Here is a 21,438-nt window from a genome sequence, read left to right as displayed (position 1 = left end):
GGAACTCAGCAAATCCCCCAGGGAGTTCGGGAGAATCTTCCAGCTGACTGGGGGTTATCCTCAGGAACCTTGGGCCATAAAGGAAAGACAAGGGAATCGGGGTCCCCAACTTCAAAGATGGTCCCCACTCGAGCCCCAGTAAATAGATCCCAGAGAGCCTCACAGACATGCACAGGAAGGAGACAGACAGGCTGAAGAGTCAGGGAAAAGTGTCTTAAGTTGAAAACAGGGAGTTTGCTCCCAGGGCCCCCACCCTGTAGGTGACACAAAGCCCTGGGGCCAACCCCCGAGGGACGCCCCCTCTTCTTCAGACACGTGGGAACAGAGGCCCTGAACCTCACGAATGGTGCAAACCGAGCCAGGGGCAGCAGCAGATTGTTCCCCAACAGCAGGGATGGGGGAGGTGGGGAGAGGATAGGACTCCGGGAAAGTACCAGGTACAAGTGTGAACATGAACGTCGTCCATCCCCCGGGTTGAGGTTCAGATGCATGGGCCCGTGCAAGGCCAGGTATGTGTGCAAACCAGTATTCAACTCACTCGTGGGGAAATATACAGAGTGAGGAGTCCCACATGGAAAATACTAACTCACGTGGGGTCCTGCCCTGCCAGGCTGGGAAACCCAGGTGTGTGGGGGGAGGGGGGCAGGGGGCAGGTAAAGAGTGAGGGCGTGACACGAACAGCAGAAAAGGGGCAGATTCGCAGGTGAACTGGCTGCCAGCTATGTACGCTTAGGCCCACGCTCACACACACAATCACACACTGGAGAAACAGCCTCGTCTTTCTATGCAGCGGCCCCCATCCATGGCCCCGACTCAAGAGGTCAAACACTCCACTCCTCCCCATCAACTAGGATTCTCTCTGCGGGTGGGGGAGCTCAAGGGGGCGTGTCTCTGATGCCAGGACCCCCCCCCCTTACATACACAGAACCCCAGCTTAGGAAGGGGGCGGGGCCCCGTGCCCACTCAGCTCGCGGAATTTCTGGGGGGGCCCCCGCGTAGCGCGGCCTCGCGCAGTCCCGGAACAATAGGATCTGGGGGGGGGCGCCCCCCAGGTCTGCGTTCTGATTCTCTTTTCCTTCCCACCTTTGCAAGAGTAGAGCCTGGGGCGCGAGGGGGAGGGGTCAGCAAGCCGGGAATCCAAGGATGGGGGGAAATCCAGGCCTTGCTTCGCCAGTCCCTCCCACCTTCCCAAGGCCTCTCGGTCTGAAATTGTTTTGCACCCCCATTTCCCCGCTGCATCTTTCTCTTTGCATGCCGAAGCTGGCTTTGGCGGAGTTTGCAATTTGCAAACTGGGGCGGCGGCGTTGTTGCAAACCGAGGAAGGCCGCTCCCTTGCAAGCCGGAGGGGAGTTTGCGATGCACGCGTAGCCGGGCGGGCCCGGCCGGGCTGGGCCCCCACCCCTTGGCCCCTTCCTCCAGGCCACCCCCGGCTCCTTACCTAGCTTTCGCTGACCTCTCGTAACTCCATCCCGCCCCGGCGCCGAGCGGGTCCCCGAAGCCGGCGCTGGGGTAGTTCCTGTCCATGAATTGGCCGCGGTGGAAATTGGGGGAGGGGGAGGGAGGGGGGAGGGAGGGGGCGCGCGCGCGCTCTCCTCCGCCGCCTCTCCCTCCGCTGTTGCTTTTTTTTCCCCTTCTCTCTCTCTCTCTCTCTTTTTCTTTGCAGCCGCCGAAGGCCCGGGAAGGCCCCGGGCGGGGGAGGGAGGGGACAGGGGCGGAGGGGCGGGCAAGGGAGGGGGTGCAGCCGCCGAGCCAAGGAGGGGGGAAGGGGGGTTCCCCCTGGAGCGAAAGAGGGGGGAGGAGGGACCCCGCTGTCTCCGCCTTTGCCCCGGCCCTTGCAAGAGAGAAGGGGGGGCGCGCGCTCAGGAGGGGGCGTCCCGGGCGGCCCCGGGGTGGGTGCGGGCTCTGGGTGCTCGCTCTCGCCGCCGCCGCCGCCGCCTCCTCCTCCTCTGCGCTCACGGTGCAGCCATCTTTGCACAAGGCGGCTGGGGGAGGGGGGAGGGGAAGGGGGGGCGGGCGGCGGGGTGTCTGGCTGCGCTCCGCTTCCTCCCACAATCCCGTGCAAATGCAAAAAAAAAAAAAGAGAGAGAGAGAGAGGCAGACACAGGGCGCTAGCAGGGCCTGGGGGTGTAGGGTGCAGCGTTTGTACAGAAAGCCAGCTCCGCCGTGCGCAGACGCGCCTGGGAACGCAGTTCAGTTTATTTGATTTTCTTTTTAATTTTTGCATTATTTCACTCTTGCATCTCTTTTCCAAGATGTTTTTATTTGGGGAAAGAGCTCAACTCCAGTCCCCCAGGTGCAGCGCGATCCTGCCCCCAACCGAGCCCGCTTGCAATACGCACCCCCCCCCATCTTTTCCTGGATTGCAAAGTGCCCCTGTGCGCGCAGGGGGAGCGCAGGGAAACACGCGTGTGCACAAACGAGTCTCTGCGTGTCCGTGGTCCGTGACACTGAGGGCGATGGCCGTGTCACACCCTCTCACATGCGAGTCTTCGCACCCGGACTGCGCTTCTGGGTCCGAGTTTTCACTCACTCCTACCCCGGGGGCGGGGCTGGCGGATACCCCCAGGTCAGAAGACCGTGGAGGCCTGCGAGGGGCCGGGACGCGGGAACACGTTGCCTGGGAACTTGCGTGTATCCGTACGCAGCGGAAACACGTGTGCTAGGGTAGGCCTCGGGCCGGACGACCCCTACTCCCATCACCCCTCCGAGCTCAGCTCCGGAGTTTAAGAGGCCTGGGGGTTTCCGGAATCCGGTGCGAATCTGGGGCACGGTTCAGAGAACCCCTGCTCCGCTCCGAAGCCGCTTTTCAGCTGTGTCTCCTGAGACTGCAGGGGGAGGGATAACAGCGGAGTCAAAGGCCCGGCTGTTTTTGCCCCATCAACCAAGACCACTCCGATCCGCCCTGGGTGTCTCAGCCAATCCCGGACCCTCTGGGTTCAAGACCCACCCTCCTATAATATACCAGACATACACACACACACACACACACACACACACACACACACACACACGTGTCTCAGCCAATCCCGGACCCTCTGGGTTCAAGACCCACCCTCCTATAATATACCAGACATACACACACACACACACACACACACACACACACACACACACACACGTGTCTCAGCCAATCCCGGACCCTCTGGGTTCAAGACCCACCCTCCTATAATATACCAGACATACACACACACACACACACACACACACACACACACACACACACACACACACGTGTCTCAGCCAATCCCGGACCCTCTGGGTTCAAGACCCACCCTCCTATAATATACCAGACATACACACACACACACACACACACACACACACGCGCGCACACACACACACACACACACACACACACACACACGTGTCTCAGCCAATCCCGGACCCTCTGGGTTCAAGACCCACCCTCCTATAATATACCAGACATATACACACACACACACACACACACACACACACACACACACACACACACGCACACGCGCGCGCGGCTGGACCACGCCTCCGTTCTCCAAGTCTCTCCCTGGATAATAAGCTCAAAATTCTAAGTCCCGCCCCTAAGCCCACGCCCCTCCCCGGGCCGTGCCCTCCCTCTGCGCCCCGCCCCCAGGCCGAAGCCCAGCCCCATACCTTGTGTAGGGGGGCGGAGGTGCGTCGTGCACCCCTGAGGCAGCCAGCGCCTGCTCGTAGGTCGGGAGGCCTGGAGGTGAGGGTGGAGGCTGGGGCGTCTGCGGGCTCAGATCGCTAAGGGGCCTAATGAGTTCGACACTGGGGACAGAAGGTGCACTGTTAGCAGGGGAAACCTACAGGAGAGAAAGCCTTGGGAAAAGGTCAGACTTAGGGAGACCGAATCTCTGAGGGTGGTAGGGGGACAGAGTAAGGGAGATAGACCAGGGAAAAAGAGGGTCACCTTCAACCGAACTCTGCACACAGAAAAGCACCACGCAATGACAAGCAGGCACAGAAATCAACAGTTGCTGAGACAGGCTTATTCACAGACACATGTGCCCCAATACAGGCAGAGTCATGGAGAAACAGCCCTGCAGAGAAGCAGGCAGACACACACAAGAAACAGACACAACAGAGAAACACTCAGGCGCAAATTTCCCAGATTCACTCTTCCCACAAACTCTTCCTGGAAACCTCCAAATCCACTCCACTTCGAGACGGATGCTCGAGCACTCTCTGACACTCTGCCACTGAGAAAGAGACACCTAGACAACTCACACGGACACACACACAAAGACAGCCTCATCCTGTCACCCCAGAAACTGACATCCCACAGACACCCACAGACCACAGGTTGAAGCCTCATCAGATACAACATCCACAGGATGAAGGTCACTGGTAAACCGGGTACTGCAAAGACAGCGAGGCAGCAAATATTGACGGACTCCCTATTTGGTGCCAAGCACTGTGGATATAATCAGATGCCGCAACCAGACACAGAATCTCACAGACTCTTCACAGGACGATCTCCTCAGATCTTTCAGCAGTACCCACCTGCCCCCGATTTGGTCCGTCTCCTTAGGATGACCCTCCCTCCCCTGCTCACCCTGCTCTAAAGCTCTAAAGCCCCCAAAGCCCTCTTACTCTTGAGGACAGGAATGCTGCCTGCGGCCCCGACGGCCATGTAGATACCAGAAGGCTCCTAGGCCGGCCAGGATGATGAGCACAATGCCTACTGTCAGCCCCACAGCCAGGCTTGCGACATCCACTCGTCCACGTCCTGTGGGGGGTGGAGGGGTGGGGGTTGTTTGCAGTTGACATACTTAGTTAAAGTAGGGAGTTCAGATAGACAATTTTCTGAGCCCCCATGCTGAGTACTGCCAGATTTTAGCAAATAATAATGAGGAGACCCAGTTAAATGTGAATTTTAGATAAACAATGAGTAACTTTTTTGTATGTCTCATGGAATATATGAGATATACTAAAAAAAAAAATTATCCCTGTGTATTTGAGATTCAAATTTAACTGGGGGTGTAGGGCGGGGAGCAATCCTGTATTTTATCTGGCAAACCTGTCCCCTCTGGAATGCAGTCCCTTTTACCAACCCGCCCACAGAGGGGCGGGGCCTCACCAGACAGGTCAGAAAAACTCATCTGTCAAGGCGGACATCCCCCCTCAGTCACAGAGTGATGGGGTTTAGGACTCATGTGGACCCTTGGCTAAGGTGAAGTGCCTTTAGCAATCAAGGTTTCATATCTGAGGAAAAGTGGGGTGGGGCACAGGGAGGACCCTGGCTTCCTGAGGCCTTGCTACGTCTTGCTGCTGAGGAAGCTTCCTTTAGGACTGGGTTGGGGGGAACTTTCCTCAAACAGTAAACCCCAGGCTTTTAGCCCTCTTCGCAAAAAGCTGCACTCAGAAGGTGGCGCTTCCTGATTCAGACACACTTCAGGTAGATTCAAGAAGCCACCAGGCCTTGATAGGCCTGTAGCAAACCAGTTACCTCCCCTAGCAACCAATGTGAGGATTCTAGCCCAGACTTAGGGCCTGTTGCTAAGGATACACTCCTAGCAACCAAGCCACTAGGGGGGTGAGATGCCTGGTACCTGGAGGGGGGTCCTCCTGTGGGCAGGAGGCCTTGGGTCCTGAGCCTGGCTAGGTGTGGTTGCTAGGGAGAAGGCCTCCTTAGCAACCAGGGCAAAGCCAGGATGGAGTTGTGGGGGAGGGGGAACCAACCAGGTAGTGAGTGCTGCTGGCTTCTTTGGTCCGGCCTGGCCAGGCTTGGTTGCTAAGGAGCACCCCCCCCCCCTTAGCAACAAGGCTGCAGCCACCACGGGGGCCTCAGAACTCAGAGGAGGGGTTGGGGTTAGGCCTGGGGTGATCCGGCAGGTGAAGACACACAGGCTTCCAACAACTGGCCTACCCCAGCCCCGTTGCTAGGGAGCAACCCCCTTAGCAACCAAGCTGCTGAAGCTCTGGACTCCAAAGATGGGCTCAGGTGGGCCGGGGCTTCTGGGTCTGAGGCCTCAGGGCTGTAACCTCTCCTTCCAACTGTCCCCCTTCCTGGGGACAGGGGACCTCCCCCCAGTGAGGTATAGTGGGATTCTGAGGCAAGGGCTCTAGTCTCAGAGGAAGGGCTTTCTTTGACAACTCCCTCCAGGAACTCAGGGAGCCTGGAATCTGGAGGGAGCCAGTTTTGGGTGGGGGATGGTGGTTCAGCCTCCTGGCTAAAGCCTTCCCCTAGTTGTACAGGATGACAGAGCTCTCCCAACTCACCTCCTTTACCATTGTAGATGTAGCTCTCCCAAAAGCGATCCTTGAATGGGCAGGAAGAGGGAAGTCTGAAAAGCATCAACTGGAAGATTCCACACCCCCAGACCAGCCCGCCCTGATCTCTGAGGCAGGAGGGCAGAGGGAGTTGAGGGGCAGGACCCGACCCCCAGGTCCTAGAGGGGACTCCTCTGGGGACCCTAGGTCCTCACCGTCAGAATATTGTCCTCAAAGTACTCTCGCGCCTCTTCCCAGGAACATATCTCCTCTTGACACTCCCGTTCCAAGTTCCCTGGCGTGAACAACTCCAGGTCCCAGTAATTGGCTCTTGGAACACGCTTACGGCTGCCCAGGAAGCTCTGCGCCTCTGGGGAGTCCAGGAAGACCTCTAGGCCCAAAAGACACACAAGGCATTAGTCACTCAGTTGTGTCTGACTCTTTGCATTGGAGGCAGATTCTTTACCGTCTGAGCCTCCAGGGCAACCCAAAAGACATAAGGGACAGAAAACGGAAGTATCCTAGGACTGAGGACACATGTATGTTTGTGTGTGTGTGTGTGTGTGTGTGTGTGAGTCGCTCAGTTGTATCTGACTCTTTGCGACCCCACGGACTGTAGCCCGCCGGGCATCTCTGTCCATGGGATTCTCCAGGCAAGAATACTAGAGTAGATTGCCATTCCCTTCTTCAGAAGATCTTCCTGACCCAGGGATCGAACCCTGGTCTGCTGAATTGCACACAGATTCATTCCTGTTTGTACTACAGGGAAGTCCTTGGGGACATGAAGGAGCCTGAACTTAAGGGGACGGAGACTATGGGGTCCTGGGGAGGAGGCGACTGGAGCCAGGGTTTCTCCTGGGCCAGAGGAAGGTGGGTGTTGGTGCCTGGACGCTGGCTCTTCCCCCCAACACTCACCTCGGCCTTGCTTCCCACTGGGTGAGGTGTCCAGGCAGGTGGCCAATCCCAGGTATAGCAGCAGCACAGAGGGGCGGCCCCTCATATTTTGTGGACACTAGGAACCAGGTGTGGTTAGATGAGAAGTGCCTCAGCCACTGAAGAATGAGGCCAGGTCTCCCTGATCAGACTCTGTGGTCCATGAATTATAATAAGAGCAGACACTTACGTGGCCTGTAATCTGGACCAGAGACTGTTCAAGGTCATTTACCTCTATCAACTCAGTTTCATTTTCATCACAGTGCTATTATTATCTCCGTTTGATACAGGAGGAGACTGAGGCACAGAGAAGAAAAAGAACTTGCCCAAGTTCACAGTTTGCAAGATTCAGAGGCAGGATTTCAGCAAATGCAGTGTCCCTCCAGAGACCAGAGCCAGGAGCTTATCTTTTTCCCAGCTGTTCATGCAGCACCCAGCATGGGTTTGGGCACATAGCAGGCGCTCGTAAGCACGTCCATTGATTGGATCCCTTTCTTCCTGATAATCTCCATGTATACCCATCTCTCTGTGCCCATTGCCACATCCACCTACAGCGTTTGTCGCTCAGTCGTGTCTGACATTTTTGCGACCTCATGGACTGTAGCCCATCAGGCTCCTCTGTCCATGGGATTTCCCAAGCAAGAACACTGGAGTGGGTTGCCATTCCCATCTACAGGCGATCTTCCTGACCCAGAGATTGAATCCAGGTCTCCTGCACTGTAGGTAGATACTTTACCGCCTGCGTACCATGGAAACCTTTCCACCCACAGAATCAGAGTATATAAGAAGTAAAACCAGAGGGGCATATCCTGGGATCCAGCAGTTGAGGGAGGGGGCAATGATCCTGGACTCCTGGATTTGGGGGCTCCAACAGCCAGGTCGCCAAGGTGCCCAAGCCAAACTCTGCCTCCAGGGACATCCACTTACCTGCCTAGACTTGTGAGCACTGTCCTCTCCTTAATCGGGGCCTCCCCGGCTAACTGCGGCCAGCTGTGAAGAGGGGCAGGGGAGAGGGGAGGGGAGAGGAACGAGAGGGTACTTTGTTCATTAAAGCCGGCACAATCCTGGTTCCAGGCAAGAGGGGCGGGGTTTTTTATTACCTGCCCTGGGCGGGACTCAGGTAAGGGACAGAGTATTTAAAGGGACCTTATGAAAAAATACATAAATAGAGAAAGGGACCTTATAATTAAGGGTATAACGTCCAGAGCCCCATAGAGAGCCTGGGTCTCCTGACACCATGGGGACACTTAGGGTGTTGGATAGGCGCCTCCTCCCCTTCCCTCCTATAATTTCCTCCCTCCCCACCCCAAGAGAGCTCGCCAGGCTGAGCTAGGGAAATGAACATCTAGATATCTAGTAATCTAGAAACTGGAGGGAAACGTATGCCTTAGTCCCTAGAGATAGGTAGGTATGCCGCAGTAAATTCCTGCTTCCTGAGACAATTTGAAGGGCTTTGACTTCCGATTTCTCAACTGCTCCATTTACAAAGTGGGGACAGAGGAGCCGTCCCTTCTCTATTGTTTCTTCTTTTGCGGCAGAAAAGTGGATGATACATACTTTGGTAAGCGGGCTTTTCAATTTCTGGGCAAAGTGGTTAGTCCTTAAACACAGGCTTGAAGAGACGCAAAGCCTAGGAACAAGCAGGAAATTGCCCGCCCAGGGAAACGCCTAGTGTTTACTAAGCACGCCCCCTATTCACGCCAGTTTCACCGGCCGGAACCCTCGAGTTGCCACTCACGTTTCCGGAGGGAGGAAAAAAAAGAAGGGAGAATATACTAAGCCAGAAGAGCTATCTCCGCCTCTAGGGGCAGAACTACTTCCGGTTTCTTCGCCGGGCGGAAGCGTCGGAGCGGAGAGGGAAAACAGCGCTCCTTTCCGGTATAGGGGTACTGTTGAAGTAGCCACCGAGGAAAGAGGGGTCGTCTGTGAGGTGAGTTCCAGGCGGTAGAAGAATACTGTTAGTGCGATTGCCTTCCCGTGGGCAAGAGTCTTGTGGTCCTGAGGGAGACTGGGACAATATATTGAAATCCTGACTTCCTGGCAGTTATTAATAGAGCACTCTAGGTGCCTCAAGTTTGAAGCCGAATTGGAGGTTCTTTAAATCCCTTTAGGTAGCCAAACCTTCATTCGACAGTTCTCCCGAGAGTGTTAATTCCAGTGCAGACGAATGGGCTGCGGATCCCAGGGCACGGAAGAGACTGGGACTCCTGGATGTCTAAGGAGTGATATTGAATGAGAAGCAAGCCCCCCACCACCACCACCACTTTCGTGGCCTCAGTTTCTCAGACCGTGATGGGGAGAGCGGGGAAGGGTTGTGCAGTCGCCGCCGCTGCCTCCTTGCACCTTTTTGACAGGCCCTTCCCTCTTGGAGTTGCTGTAGGTTAACGTTTTCCTCTGTGGAGCTTTGGGGTTAGGCAGTCATAGGTTCTCACCTTGATGGTACTGCTGATTCGTTGTGAACTGAGGCCTTGATGGATCCTTAAAGCAGTTTTACTTTAATATTTTATTATGAAAATGTCCCACCTGTCAGGTTAGTTTCTTTCTCTTCCTCCGTTCTTGTCGCGTGGCAACAAAAATTTGGAGCAACGGACGAAAAGGTGTAGAACAACAGACAAGTTACAGCTCCATTCAGCTCAAGCAGATAATCTTTTATTAATCCAGCACTCCGTAGGAGTCCTCCTCATCCTTCCTGTCAAGCCCTCTTGGCTTCCCTTTTTACACTTCAGTCTCCTCCTTTTGGCTTTGCCCCGTTCAAAGTAGGGCTTGTACCGACCATCAGTCAATGAAAGGGAATAAAAATGGGCATACACTCAAGGCCAAATGATAATTATAAGTTGTATAGCTTCAGGCTGTGTTGGTTATGTCTTAATAGGCTCCTAACTGCCTAACCGCAGGTAAGATTACTTGGAGAGGCCCCTGCGGTCATGTTATATCCACTGTGTGAATAGGATACATGTGCAGGAGTTGAAAAGTCTCTGTGGTTATATTTGTAGCATATTTGTGAGCTCTCCTGGCTGTGTCTCGGAGTTTAGAGACGGCTTGCATCCCTTTCAGCCAGGCTTCCCCTCGTTGCTCATGTCTAACTTCCTATCTAACACAACTTACATAAAAGTGGGATCATAATATAAAAATTCCTAAGGCCAGAGTTTCTGTTTATTAATACTTTTGCCATACTGGCTGGGTATTTTTTTTAATATATAAGGCAAAGCCTGTCTATCGTGACATGTCACCCCTAAATACTTTAGGATACATGTGTAAAAAGCAGAGACATTTTCACAACACTAAACTAACTATACTTCAACTTTTTAAAAATGTTTCAGCAATTTTTTTTTTAATTTTAAAAAGCATACAGGCACACAAAAAAGCGGGAACATTTTCTTCCATGGCCATAATACTATTATCATAATCATATTATATCATAATTATCATACTATTATCATAATACTTACAAAAGCAACCCTAATAAAAATGTCAGTTGTTTAAATCAGAATCAATTCAAATAATTGTTTTGTCTTTTAAATTCGTCTTAATTTCTAACAGGCTCCCCCTCCACACCATCCTGTTTTTTTTTTTTCTTTTAAAATATTTGTTTGTTTATTTGGCTGTGGTGGCTTTTAGTTGTGGCATATGAGATCTTCGATCTTCATGGTGGCATGTGGGATCAAACCCGGGTCCTCGGCATTGCGAGCACAAAGTCTTCTTGTCACTGGACCACCAGGGAAGTCCAGTCATTTCTGTTATTATAGTGCTTTTGTGATGTATTGACTGGATGGGTGGTTCGTTTTATTGATTACACACCTACCTGGGCCCTATTGTTGGAAGTCATTAACTGATACTCTCATGCCATCTCTGTGCCCAGCCCCCACCCCCAGGTGCCAGGCAGTGCTGAGACCCAGCCTAGAGTCCAGCCCGGGCCCCACCTCTAGGGGACTCCTAGTCTGGAGGGAGAAATTCTGAGATGGCTGTAATGGAGGTAAATCAGGGCATTGTCAGAGCATCAGGAATACCTACCTCAGGCTTCCTGATGGGGCCTGGGAGGAGGAAGCGGATGGGATTTCCAGGGTTGGGTAGGGGGAGGACCAGGCCCATCCACAGGGATGTCCAGGAGTGGAGCCAGGCCCTGCCTGTAGGAGCTGCCCCATTCCACACTGAGAGTCAGCACAGAGCCTGGGGCTACCTGCAGCCAGGCAGCACCAGCGATGGCCTCGGCCACAGACGCAGATGCCTGGGTCAACCCCCGGCTGCACTGGGCGCCTTCTCCCTAAGCGAAAGTGAATGTCGCTTGGTGGACTCTTTCCAACCCCATGGACTGTATTCTCTAGGCCAGAATACTGGAGTAGATAGCCATTCCCTTCTCCAAGGGATCCTCCCAACCCAGGGATCGAACCCAGGTCTCCCACATTGCAGGTGGATTCTTTAACGTCTGAGCCACCAGGGAAGCCCAAGAATACTGGAGTGGGTAGCCTCCACCAACTGAGCTATCAGGGAAGCCCTGGGATTCAGTGGAGTTAACATGTATAAAAGCCTTATAACAGGGCTGGGTTTACCAGACCTCTTAGATGAATACCAGTTACTATTAATAGAAAAATCTCAGATGTTCCCTTTTTGCTTTTAGGGAGCCTCCCTCCTTCCTGCTTCCGATACTTCCTATATCTGTCTGTGAGTTCCTTGAATGTAATTAGCCCTTTGGGTTCCCTTAACACAGGCCTGCACCCCCTGGGATAGCCAGCAGCATCCATGTGACCCCATGCTCTTCTCGGGAGGGGACTTGTAGCATCCTTTAGTTCTTTATTTTTCTCATCCTTTAGTTCTAAGAGGGATCTCTGACCTCAGGAGATTGAGGACTCAAACAAATCGACTGCAGAAAAAGACCTGGGGGGATAATAAGGGAGATTTGAATACCAGCTGGATAGTAGATGATATTAAGGAATTATTAATGCATCCGTAGTATCGTGATCATGTTTTTTAAACACAGTAGCCACGAGTCCCCAGAGGCTGTGGCGCACTTTGATACTTGTCTCAGGGCCCCGAGGGACTGTATTTTTTTTTTAATCACTTCATTTTAATTAATTTACATTCAAGCACCAATACTGGCTTCAGTCCCTGGGAAACTTTTAAGTATGTCTGGTGCAACCAGGACGTGTGATTGTACATTTGCTCCTGTAAATTTTATGAAATCTAAATGTAGGACAAGTTCCTCCAGTGAAAATTGTTCTGAGTCGAGACATACTAAAAGAGTGGACTAGACTGTGGATTTTGAAGATTTCGTAGGAGAATGGGAGCGGATTAGCCTTTATTCTTGGATTGTGGCCTCCCCGGGAGGACTGCCAGCTGTCACGTGACTGAGGGGGCGGCTCTGGAGCCCCGGTGCCCGGGTTCAAGTCCAGCTCTGTTGCCAGGGGGGCTCCATGGGCCTGGTTTCTCCTCTGTAAGAGGGGAAGGTTGATAGGTAATAGCTGCTCTTCCTTGGCCGTGTCCTCTCTGAAGTGCTAGTGACAGCAGGTGGTGGTAGTTCTGTTTTCTGAGCCTGTCCTAACTGAGGAGACCATAAACCTGCCCACCCCAGTCAGCGGTTCTCAAACTTCTTGGTCTCAGGATCTTAAAAATCAGCAAGGACTCCAAAGAGCTTTTGTTTGTGGAAGTTCGATCCATCACAGTTTGCCACATCAGGGGAGTTCCCTGGTGGTCCACTGGTTAGGATTCCGCACTTCCACTGCTGAAGGCCTGGGTTCGATCCCTGGTCTGGAAACTAAGATCCTGCAAGCCACAAGTGCAGCCAATGGAAAAAAGATTTGCCTTATAAGATGAAAACAGACATGAAAGGGTCTTTATTGAAATGCTCATATAACAAAAAATTCATCTATTTAAAGTATACAACTCTGGTTTTTCATATAATCACTATTTTGGTAACCATCTCCACTTTCTGATTTCAGGACATTTTCATCACTGCAGAAAGAAACCCCATCCCCCTTAGCAGCCACTCCCCATTCCCGTCCTCTCTTCTCCCAGCAGGTGGCAGCCACCAGTCTCCTTTCTGTTTCTATGGATCTGCCCATTCTGGACCTTTCATATAAACGGAATCAACAATAGGGCCTTTTGTACCTGGCTTCTTTCACTCTGTACCAGACATCTTTTAAAGCCAGGGTTGTACAAGCACAAGTTGCCCAGCCTCTGGAAAACTCCAGCAGACACTCATTAGGGAATGAGAGGAACAGAGGCAAACACATACTGGTGTCATGGAAATCGTTCTGTGGGCCCCCTGAAAGTATCTTAGGGACCCCTGGCGTCTCCACAGACCTTACTTGGAGAACCACTGGCCTAAGCAAGTGGCTTCACTTCTGTCCCTCCATTTGCCTCTCTCCAAAGTGGAGATGCCGATGAAACAGACCTCAGAGGGTGGCTGAAGTTAGACGATTGATGAGATGAGGCCGCGGGGAGTTGGCCTGGGGGTCAGGGGTCAAGCAGTGTCCCTTGTGCTTATTCCCGTGACAGCCCAGAGAAGCAATGATCCCTCTCTAGCGGTTCCTCTCTTCTCAGAAAATGTCCCAGTCTACAAAGCCAAAGAGCTTGGCCACAAGACAAGCAGCCCAGTGCCAAATACCACGGAGGGTCAAGGCAGTTGACAACTAAGAATAGAGTGGGGAATTTGTCCCTGCGGAGGCGAACTCGACCTTCATGAGTGGTGATGGGTGGGGGGACGGGGGCGGAAGCCAGGGGGCCAGGGCAGAGGAGGGGGCTGGCAGGTGAGCCGGGGAGGCGGCAGGTGCCGGCCACCTGCTCCAAAGCTGGGGGGTGAGGGGAAGCCGGAGGAGGGGCCGTGGGTCGAGTTGGGGTGTTTCACCAAGGTCAACCTCTGCACGCAGCACAGTGGCCGCGGCTGGAGTGACAGGAATGTTCCACATCGCAATTGGGGTGTAGTTAGGAGGGTGTATGCATCTGTCAAAACACATCAACTGCGTCCTTACGGGTCTTTGCATCTATTCCCTGTAAATGTACCTACTGGGAGGGAGACGCCAGTAGGGGGCGTGCAAGGCCCATAAGTTCCAGAAGAGGTTTATGTTTTGAAAGAGAAAGGCAAGTTTCTGAAAGCATCACAAACCAGGGAAATAAAGATGAAGTTGCTTTTTCATATTTTGGGAGCCCCTGGTGGTGCCCCCACCCCTACCTTCTGGATCCTCCTTGCAGCCGGAGAACTGGGGAGAATAATTTCCTGAACATTCCATATGCCAGACTCTGTGTATGACTTCATTTAGTCCACACAGCCATCCAGTTAACGTCAGGTACAGCCCATGGATCTGCGCACCTCTTACCAAAGGGCTCTGAAAGGGAATTACCCGTCCCAGCTAGGAGAGGGCCCAGGCCAGGCAGAAGGTCTTATTCCATTGATCCCATCAACCCTCAGCTTGTTCGATTGATTTACTCTTGTTAAAAGGGGCTTACTCTTGTAATCCCCCTAGTCTTCCACTAGCCGGTAAAGACCCTGCCTACCAATGTAGGAGATGTAGGAGATGTGGGTTCAGTCCCTGGGTTGGGAAGATCCCCTGGAGGAGGGCATGGCAGCCCACTCCTATATCTGGCTTGGAGAATCCCATTGACAGAGGAGCCTGGTGGGCTGCAGTCCATGGGGCCTCAGAGTGGGACAGGACTGAAGCGACCAAGCATGCGTGCATCCGTCCCCTAGTCAATCCCCTCCCTTCCGTGGGCAGCCATTGTTATATACATGACCCTTTTGTTTGCAGGTGTTCAAAATGTATTGTTTGGGGCACGTGTAGATTGTTTTCTTTCTTTTCGCCCAGCGTCATGGTTTTAAGATCCACCCATGATGCCTGTACACACCCAGTCAGTTGCACCTCACTGCTGGGTGGTCTCCTTGGTGGGCAGTCACTGGCCGTTCCACCAGGGCGGGATATTCAGTTGCCTTCAGCTACCCCCCAGGATAAACGACACCACTGTGAACATCCTCGGACATGCGCCCTAGTGGGTGTCGTCTCTGTGCAGAATCGCCTCCACTCGCTTTGTGGAAGTCCCCCAGCATCCCCTGCGGGGCGCCTCTCGCCAGCCCTCACCCTGGTCTTGGCACGCGCTCACAGCGCCGCCCGCCGCCCTGGAGAGAGGAGCATAGTGATGTCCCATCGTGGCTCTCCTGTGAGGGGAGCTTGAGGCATCCACCCGTCCGTCTTGGGCCGCTCCTGTAACTCGCCTGTTCTCACCCTTGGCGCGTTTTCCTATCAAGGTAACTGGGTTTTTCTGGTTGATTTACCAGTCCGTTCTCCCTCTAACACTTATTTTGAAAACTCGGAATTTATTCCAACACGAATGATACGTGAGGGAACAATTTGAGCAACAGGCACGCTGCACCTAAGCGAATCCAGACGCGCTCAGTTGAAATGCGCGTGTAGCATCCACACGCACTCGAGAACCCAGAGCATCTGCCGGGCGCTTCGGTCTCCCATGTGTGTTCTTGCCCCACCCATCGCCTCGGATGCCAGAACTTTCCGTCAGATAGCACGTAACCCTCCTTCCACCACCTCAGGATAACTCGCAACTTGTGCCCCTTCCAACACCACTTCCAGAAGCAAACTTCAGGCCTTTTTCAGGATGGAGTGCTTTTTTTTTTTCTTTTTTTTTGAGGGTAGAGGCCTTTCTTAACCATTTAATGAGTGGAAAACTGTCTTCCCCTGCCCCACTCCCAGCTTCCCCATCAGGTCAGATCAGGAACCATAAAGATCCAGTCCTCTCTTGGGCTCCCTCCGGTCACCACCACCTTGCAGCTACCTCTTCCTCCCCCCGGGGATGACGCGGCACGGCAAGAACTGCACAGCGGGGGCCGTCTACACCTACCATGAGAAAAAGAAGGACACAGGTACTGGGTTTGGCGAGGGGGGCAAATGGACCCCATAATGCCCAGGTTGCTCACGTTGCCCCTCTGGTTGAGCTTGGTATGCGTGTCTTTCTCCTGACCCTGTTAACACAGCCCATGTGACTGATGGTCATAACCAGAGACATAACAGCCCACACAAGCCAACAACCTTTTCCCTGCCTTGTACATTAAGTGCCTTCCTGCTTGAATTCATCTAAGCCTCCTAAACACCCACAGAGGAAGGAATCAGTGCTGTCAGCCCATATTCCAGAAAGGGAAACTGAGGCCCAGAGAGGGGCGGGCACTTGAGCTTGTTCCCAGAGCCAGAAGGCCTGAGGGGAGTCAGCCACGAGCCTCTTCCCCCAGCTGGCTCTCAGGCTGCCTCAGAGCCTGTCTGTCTGTCACTTACCCTCTGGGGATGAACACCTGCTGTGGGTGTGCCCCGCCCCTGACACACAGACCCCGGGCACAAGCTCCTGACTGCACAAGTGCCCCCCACCTCCGCTGTGTCCTCGCTGTGCCTTTCTCTCCGGGGTTGCACAAGGGCGCATCCCCTGTCTCTCCATCCCTTTGTGTGATCCTGTCCCCAGCGGCCTCAGGCTATGGCACCCAGAACATTCGACTGAGCCGGGATGCCGTCAAGGACTTCGACTGCTGCTGCCTCTCGCTGCAGCCCTGCCACGACCCTGTCGTCACGTAAGCTGGGCACGTGAGTGGGCTGTCAGGGGGCAAAGGGCAAGGGAACCGCTGGAGGGGCTGTACAGCCAGGGTGCCCTAGGTAAGCCACCTACCCTCCCGGAGCCTCGGTGTTTCCCTCTGATACCTGGGCACGATCCTAGTATGCTTCGTGGGGTGTGGAAGAGAATACGTTCATAATAGAGGGTAGGGCTCCTGGAACACTGCCAGCCCGTAATTGTTTGTGGAGTGCTTCCTGTTATCTGCCTCTTGATTGCAGAAGCTTCCCTGGTGACTCACATGGTAAAGTGTCTACCTGCAATGTGGGATACCCAGGTTTGATCCCTGGGTTGGGAAGATCCCCTGGAGAAGGAAATGGCAACCCACTCTAGTACCTTTGCCTGGAAAATTCCATGGACAGAGGAGCTTGCTACAGTCCATGGGGTCGAAAAGAGTCAGAGACGACTGAGCGACTTCACTTCCCTCACTTGACTGCAGAGATCCAGCTGATGCCACATTAGCCATACCCCCCAGGCAAACCCTTACCAGGCGGGACATTCCAAGGACTTAGGAGTACCCTTCCAGGAGCCAGGCACAGGCCAGTCCTTTGGTTGGAATATGCAGGGTGTGGACAACCTTGGCCTCCTGAGCTAACCCTTTATGGCAGAAGATTTTCCCCTACCCTTTGGAGCACATTACAAACGGCACAGTCACCTCAGAGCTAAGCAGATCCCTGAGTGAGCTGCTGCCTGTAAGATGCTTAGGGGGTCTCCAGGACAGGGAGCTGATGTTTGGCAGGTGGCTGTTAACTGCTGGCCATGCTTTCTCATCCTCTCTTCTCTTTGCAGCCCAGATGGCTACCTATATGAGCGGGAAGCAATCCTGGAGTACATTTTGCACCAGAAGAAGGAAATTGCCCGGCAGATGAAGGTGAGCCCGTTTTATGGGTGAAGAAACTGAGGCCAGGAGATGTCACAGCACTTTCTAGAGGCCACAGAGCTCATCAGTGACAGAGGCAGGGTTTGAGCTCTGGTGGTCTGTCTCCAGCCAAGCTGTTGACCACTGCTGCCAAGGGACAGAGAAGCCACCGAGTCCCAAACCAGCTAAATGGGAAATGGTTTGGGTGTCCTACACTTGATGGGAGGAGGAACCAGCCGAGGCAGCAGAGACACACAGCATATGACTGTGCACCAAACAGAGCCTCTGCCCGGAGTGTCCCCTGCGTGTGTCCCGGTTTACCCTCCTTTAAATTCAGAGAGCCACCCCGCCCCCACCTAGGGTGCCCCAAACCCACAGAAGAGTGCCCGGCTCACTGCTCCCTGGCCACCTGCAGGCCTACGAGAAGCAGCGGGGCGCCAGGCGAGAGGAGCAGAAGGAGCTGCAGCGGGCAGCGGCGCAGGACCACGTGCGCGGCTTTCTGGAAAAGGAGGCGGCCATCGTGAGCCGGCCCCTCAACCCCTTCACGCCCAAGGCCGCCTCAGCAGGGAACGGCCCAGGTGAGAGAGAGAGATGAGTCTACAGGTAGGTGGGGGGGGGGGGGGGTCCCACAGGTGCCTCTGTGGGTGCGGCATCCCAGCCCCTCGCCGCTGCAGACGATGCCCAACCCGGGTCCAGTGCGGGCCCCGCAGGCAAAGACAAGGACAAAGCGCTGCCCAGTTTCTGGATCCCGTCGCTGACTCCCGAGGCGAAGGCCACAAAGCTGGAGAAGCCGGTGAGACCCGTACCCCAGCACGTGCCCGTGCGTCCTCTTTGCCAGAGAGGGCCAGGTTCACCTCTCCGACCCCCTGCCCAAACCAGGGTCCTGAAGGCCCCCTCCCCATCCTCCCACCACCTGGCTCCAGCGCCACTTGCTGACCCTGCCTCCTTCTCCCACCCCCACCCCCAGTCGCGCATCGTGACCTGCCCCATGTCCGGGAAGCCGCTGCGCATGTCCGACTTGACACCGGTGCGCTTCACGCCGCTGGACAGCTCCGTGGACCGCGTGGGGCTCATCACGCGCAGTGAGCGCTACGTGTGCGCCGTGACCCGCGACAGCCTGAGCAACGCCACGCCGTGCGCCGTGCTGCGGCCCTCGTGAGTCGTCAAGGGGACAGCCCAGGGACATGCTGGACGCGGTGGGTGTGGGTGTGGCCCACTGTCTGGGGCGGGGCCCCTGATCCTCACCCCCTCACCCTCACCTTCACCACAGTGGGGCGGTGGTCACCCTGGAGTGCGTGGAGAAGCTGATTCGCAAGGACATGGTGGACCCGGTGACTGGGGAGAAGCTCACAGACCGCGACATCATCGTGCTGCAGCGGGTGAGTGGCGCCCCTCCTCCCCGCCCCCTGGCCTTCCGGTAACCCCGCCCTCCTGCCAGAGGCCCCGCCCCTTTGTCTTAGCCCCGCCCTCATCAAGCCAGGGGCCAGGGATCAGCCTCACCTCCGCAGCTAGGGAACCCTCATGGCGCCCTCTCCTCCTACAGGGCGGCACGGGCTTTGCGGGCTCCGGAGTGAAGCTGCAGGCGGAGAAGTCCCGGCCGGTCATGCAGGCCTGAGCGTGGGAAACCAAATAAAAGGGGCTTGGACGCGACTGGCCATGTGGCGCCTTCATTCACTGCACCGGAGCCCAGGAGCCCGGGAATGGCGTGCGCTCCGGAATGACTGTGCTTTGAAAGCGTGGGCTAGGAATGTTTGGTGTGGTCTCACGTTAAGAGTGAAGTCTGAGTGGAATGCAAACGCACAGATGTAAATGGGTTGAGTGGCCGCAAGTCGGAATATGAGCGGCGACCACCGGAGGGCGCCACGTTAACGGGCTAAATGGAAATCCGCGCGCATTCCTTTTGAGTTAAACCAAATTTGAAGCCTGGGAGCTTCAGCGGCACGTGTCTCCCATTGCAAAGTGTAATAAGACACCCAAAGGTAATGAAGTGCTGTGTCTGTGCGAGAAAGGCATCCAGTCTAGAGAAGGCTGTGAGGAACACCCCCTCCCCCGCCACCTGAAGGCTGGAGGGTGGAGAGGAAGAGGAAACCGCAAGTGCAAAAGCCCAGAGGCAGCAGGTGGGTGTGAAGAGTGGGAGGAGGTCAGAGCAACCCGGTCTGGTGGACCTGCCTGGAGCTCGGACTCGGCTGGGAGAGCAGGGGGGCCCTTTCAAGCTATGTTTTTAATAACCGTTGAGTAAGAGAAACAGACCCTGTGCAGTGTGGAGAACCAGAGCTAAAAGCTGCAAAATATGGCAAAGAGTGTAAAAATAAAGACTGGAAGTCCTGCCTCTCAGAGCGATCCCCGGGTTCTGTCCTTCCAGCTCTTCCTCTGCCAGGTCTTTCTCACAGGAGTTTTTTCCACCAAAGAGATTTCCATGCACATAGTGCTCCGTTTATTGAACAGTCACTGCCCTTTCATTTTGGAAAATGGTCTTGTCATCTAAAGCCCAGACGAGATTCATAAGTGTCCTTGAATGCTGGGCAAGCTCATGTCTGGTGTAGGACCAGTGGGTGCATCTGGGGTGCTGCAGGGAAAAGTTATCAGTAGGAGGGTGGAGCATCCTTGCTTGCACTCTGGGGAGCCCCCAAAACCCAGCATTTCCTCCCTCAGACATTTCTAGAACCTTCATGCCCTGCCCTTGGGATCCCAGTCTCCAGAAACTAGCTCAGGTGCTGCTGACACTCAAGGAGCCCTTGCCCTCTGGGCCTGTCGGTCTACAGTGTGTGTGAGTCCTGGCCACAATCTTGAGGGAAGAATGCTTGTACCCATTTTGCAGAATAGCTCACTGAGGCTGAGGAAGCTTGCACAAAGTCACACTGCTCAAGGCGATAGCTGAACCCAGGTTCCCCCAGAGATCAGCCACCTCTGGATACCCTCGTTCAGTCCTGCCCATCCCCCCATCATTTTACGCTTCCTCCTCCCTCAGACTTTACACATGGCCACCCACACACCTCTCCACTGTAGCAAGCTTTCACCCCATCCCTTTATACCCAGAATGAAAAGAGATCAGCCCTCCCTAAACACCCCCAATCCCTGTCCTTCCTAAGAGCCTATAACCACCCAGAGTCTTTTCTCTTGGGACCACATCCACCCAATGACTCCAATCCTGTTTATGTGTGGTACAGGCCACTCACCACCCCAAATAAAGACTTAAAGGTGCAACTTGGAAATCCCAGATTTCCACAAGGAGCTCAAATCTCACTCCTTAATTCACAGGCCCTTTGAGATACCCTTTCCTGGGAGGGGTGGGGTGCAAGTCAAGGTCTTGGCTCTAAGAGGTTTTCTTTTAGATTTCAAATGTAACAAGGAGAGGAAGCAAGAGTCAGACCACAGCAGAAGCTGAAGGGAGGAACGGGAAGTGGAGACAAATTTTGTCTTTTCTCAGCAGAGGTTCTCTAGATGCTGGTCTACAGTTTAGAGCAAGAAATGGGCATGGGGGGGGGGTGGCACTCATCTTGACCGTCAGCATCAGCTAGCCCACAGACAGCATTTTAGGACAATTATAATTACTGGTTGAGATTTTTTAATGGGGAGACTTTTCTAGAAAGGGAAAACTATATAGACAGGGAGCAAACTGTTGGTGTCTAGGGGAGCAGGAGGGATTGACTGCAAGAAGGGCTAATAAGAACTTGAGGCGGCATGATGGATCTATTCAGTATCTTAATTGTGGTCGGATGACTGATTTATCAAAACTCATAGACCTATATAGCAAAACAAGTGGACTTTATCTGAATCAAAACTTTAAAATGCAAAAGGAGATATCATAAGAGTAGATTTTCATATCCCTTTAAAAATGA

The 21,438-nt window shown here is 54.1% G+C and overlaps 3 protein-coding genes across 6 annotated transcripts in view; 1 reads left to right on the top strand and 2 right to left on the bottom strand.

Annotated features, from left to right (window-relative positions):
- The window catches only part of PRR12 (proline rich 12), a 29,523-nt gene extending 27,549 nt beyond the window's left edge, over positions 1-1,974 (bottom strand). Inside the window, exon 1 of the mRNA XM_052655730.1 lies at positions 1,439-1,974. Within this exon, the coding sequence (XP_052511690.1) occupies positions 1,439-1,524 (86 nt within the window). The 5' untranslated portion in view covers positions 1,525-1,974. The remainder of the gene's footprint in view (positions 1-1,438) is intronic.
- A 358-nt stretch (positions 1,975-2,332) lies between these two features.
- Positions 2,333-8,770, bottom strand: PRRG2 (proline rich and Gla domain 2). Of its 3 annotated transcripts, none has more exons than XM_052656422.1 (8): positions 8,704-8,770; positions 8,074-8,136; positions 7,129-7,299; positions 6,429-6,604; positions 6,223-6,262; positions 4,594-4,729; positions 3,631-3,700; positions 2,333-2,825 (listed from the first exon to the last, which is right to left on the bottom strand). In XM_052656422.1, exons 3-8 carry the CDS (start codon positions 7,211-7,213, stop codon positions 2,724-2,726), a joined length of 609 nt encoding a protein of 202 aa, XP_052512382.1. In that variant the 5' UTR covers positions 7,214-7,299; positions 8,074-8,136; positions 8,704-8,770; the 3' UTR covers positions 2,333-2,723. The 3 variants fall into 3 exon arrangements, with proteins under 3 accessions (XP_052512382.1, XP_052512383.1, XP_052512381.1); XM_052656423.1 differs by having other exon boundaries at positions 3,631-3,768; positions 7,129-7,225; XM_052656421.1 differs by having other exon boundaries at positions 7,129-7,225.
- Positions 8,771-8,956: 186 nt separating this feature from the next.
- Positions 8,957-19,939, top strand: NOSIP (nitric oxide synthase interacting protein). Of its 2 annotated transcripts, XM_052655879.1 has the most exons (10): positions 8,971-9,076; positions 15,145-15,379; positions 15,840-16,009; positions 16,597-16,702; positions 17,530-17,611; positions 18,015-18,177; positions 18,274-18,392; positions 18,567-18,754; positions 18,870-18,978; positions 19,143-19,939. In XM_052655879.1, the coding sequence occupies exons 3-10, from the start codon at positions 15,940-15,942 to the stop codon at positions 19,212-19,214; spliced, it is 909 nt and encodes a 302-aa protein (XP_052511839.1). In that variant the 5' UTR covers positions 8,971-9,076; positions 15,145-15,379; positions 15,840-15,939; the 3' UTR covers positions 19,215-19,939. The 2 variants fall into 2 exon arrangements, with proteins under 2 accessions (XP_052511841.1, XP_052511839.1); XM_052655881.1 differs by lacking the exon at positions 15,145-15,379 and having other exon boundaries at positions 8,957-9,076.
- Positions 19,940-21,438: the final 1,499 nt, after the last annotated feature.

Source organism: Budorcas taxicolor, chromosome 18 (genome assembly GCF_023091745.1).
Source record: "Budorcas taxicolor isolate Tak-1 chromosome 18, Takin1.1, whole genome shotgun sequence".
NCBI lineage: Eukaryota > Metazoa > Chordata > Mammalia > Artiodactyla > Bovidae > Budorcas > Budorcas taxicolor.
The sequence above is the reverse complement of the archived record's forward strand: the minus strand, read 5'-3'. Positions and strand labels throughout refer to the sequence as shown.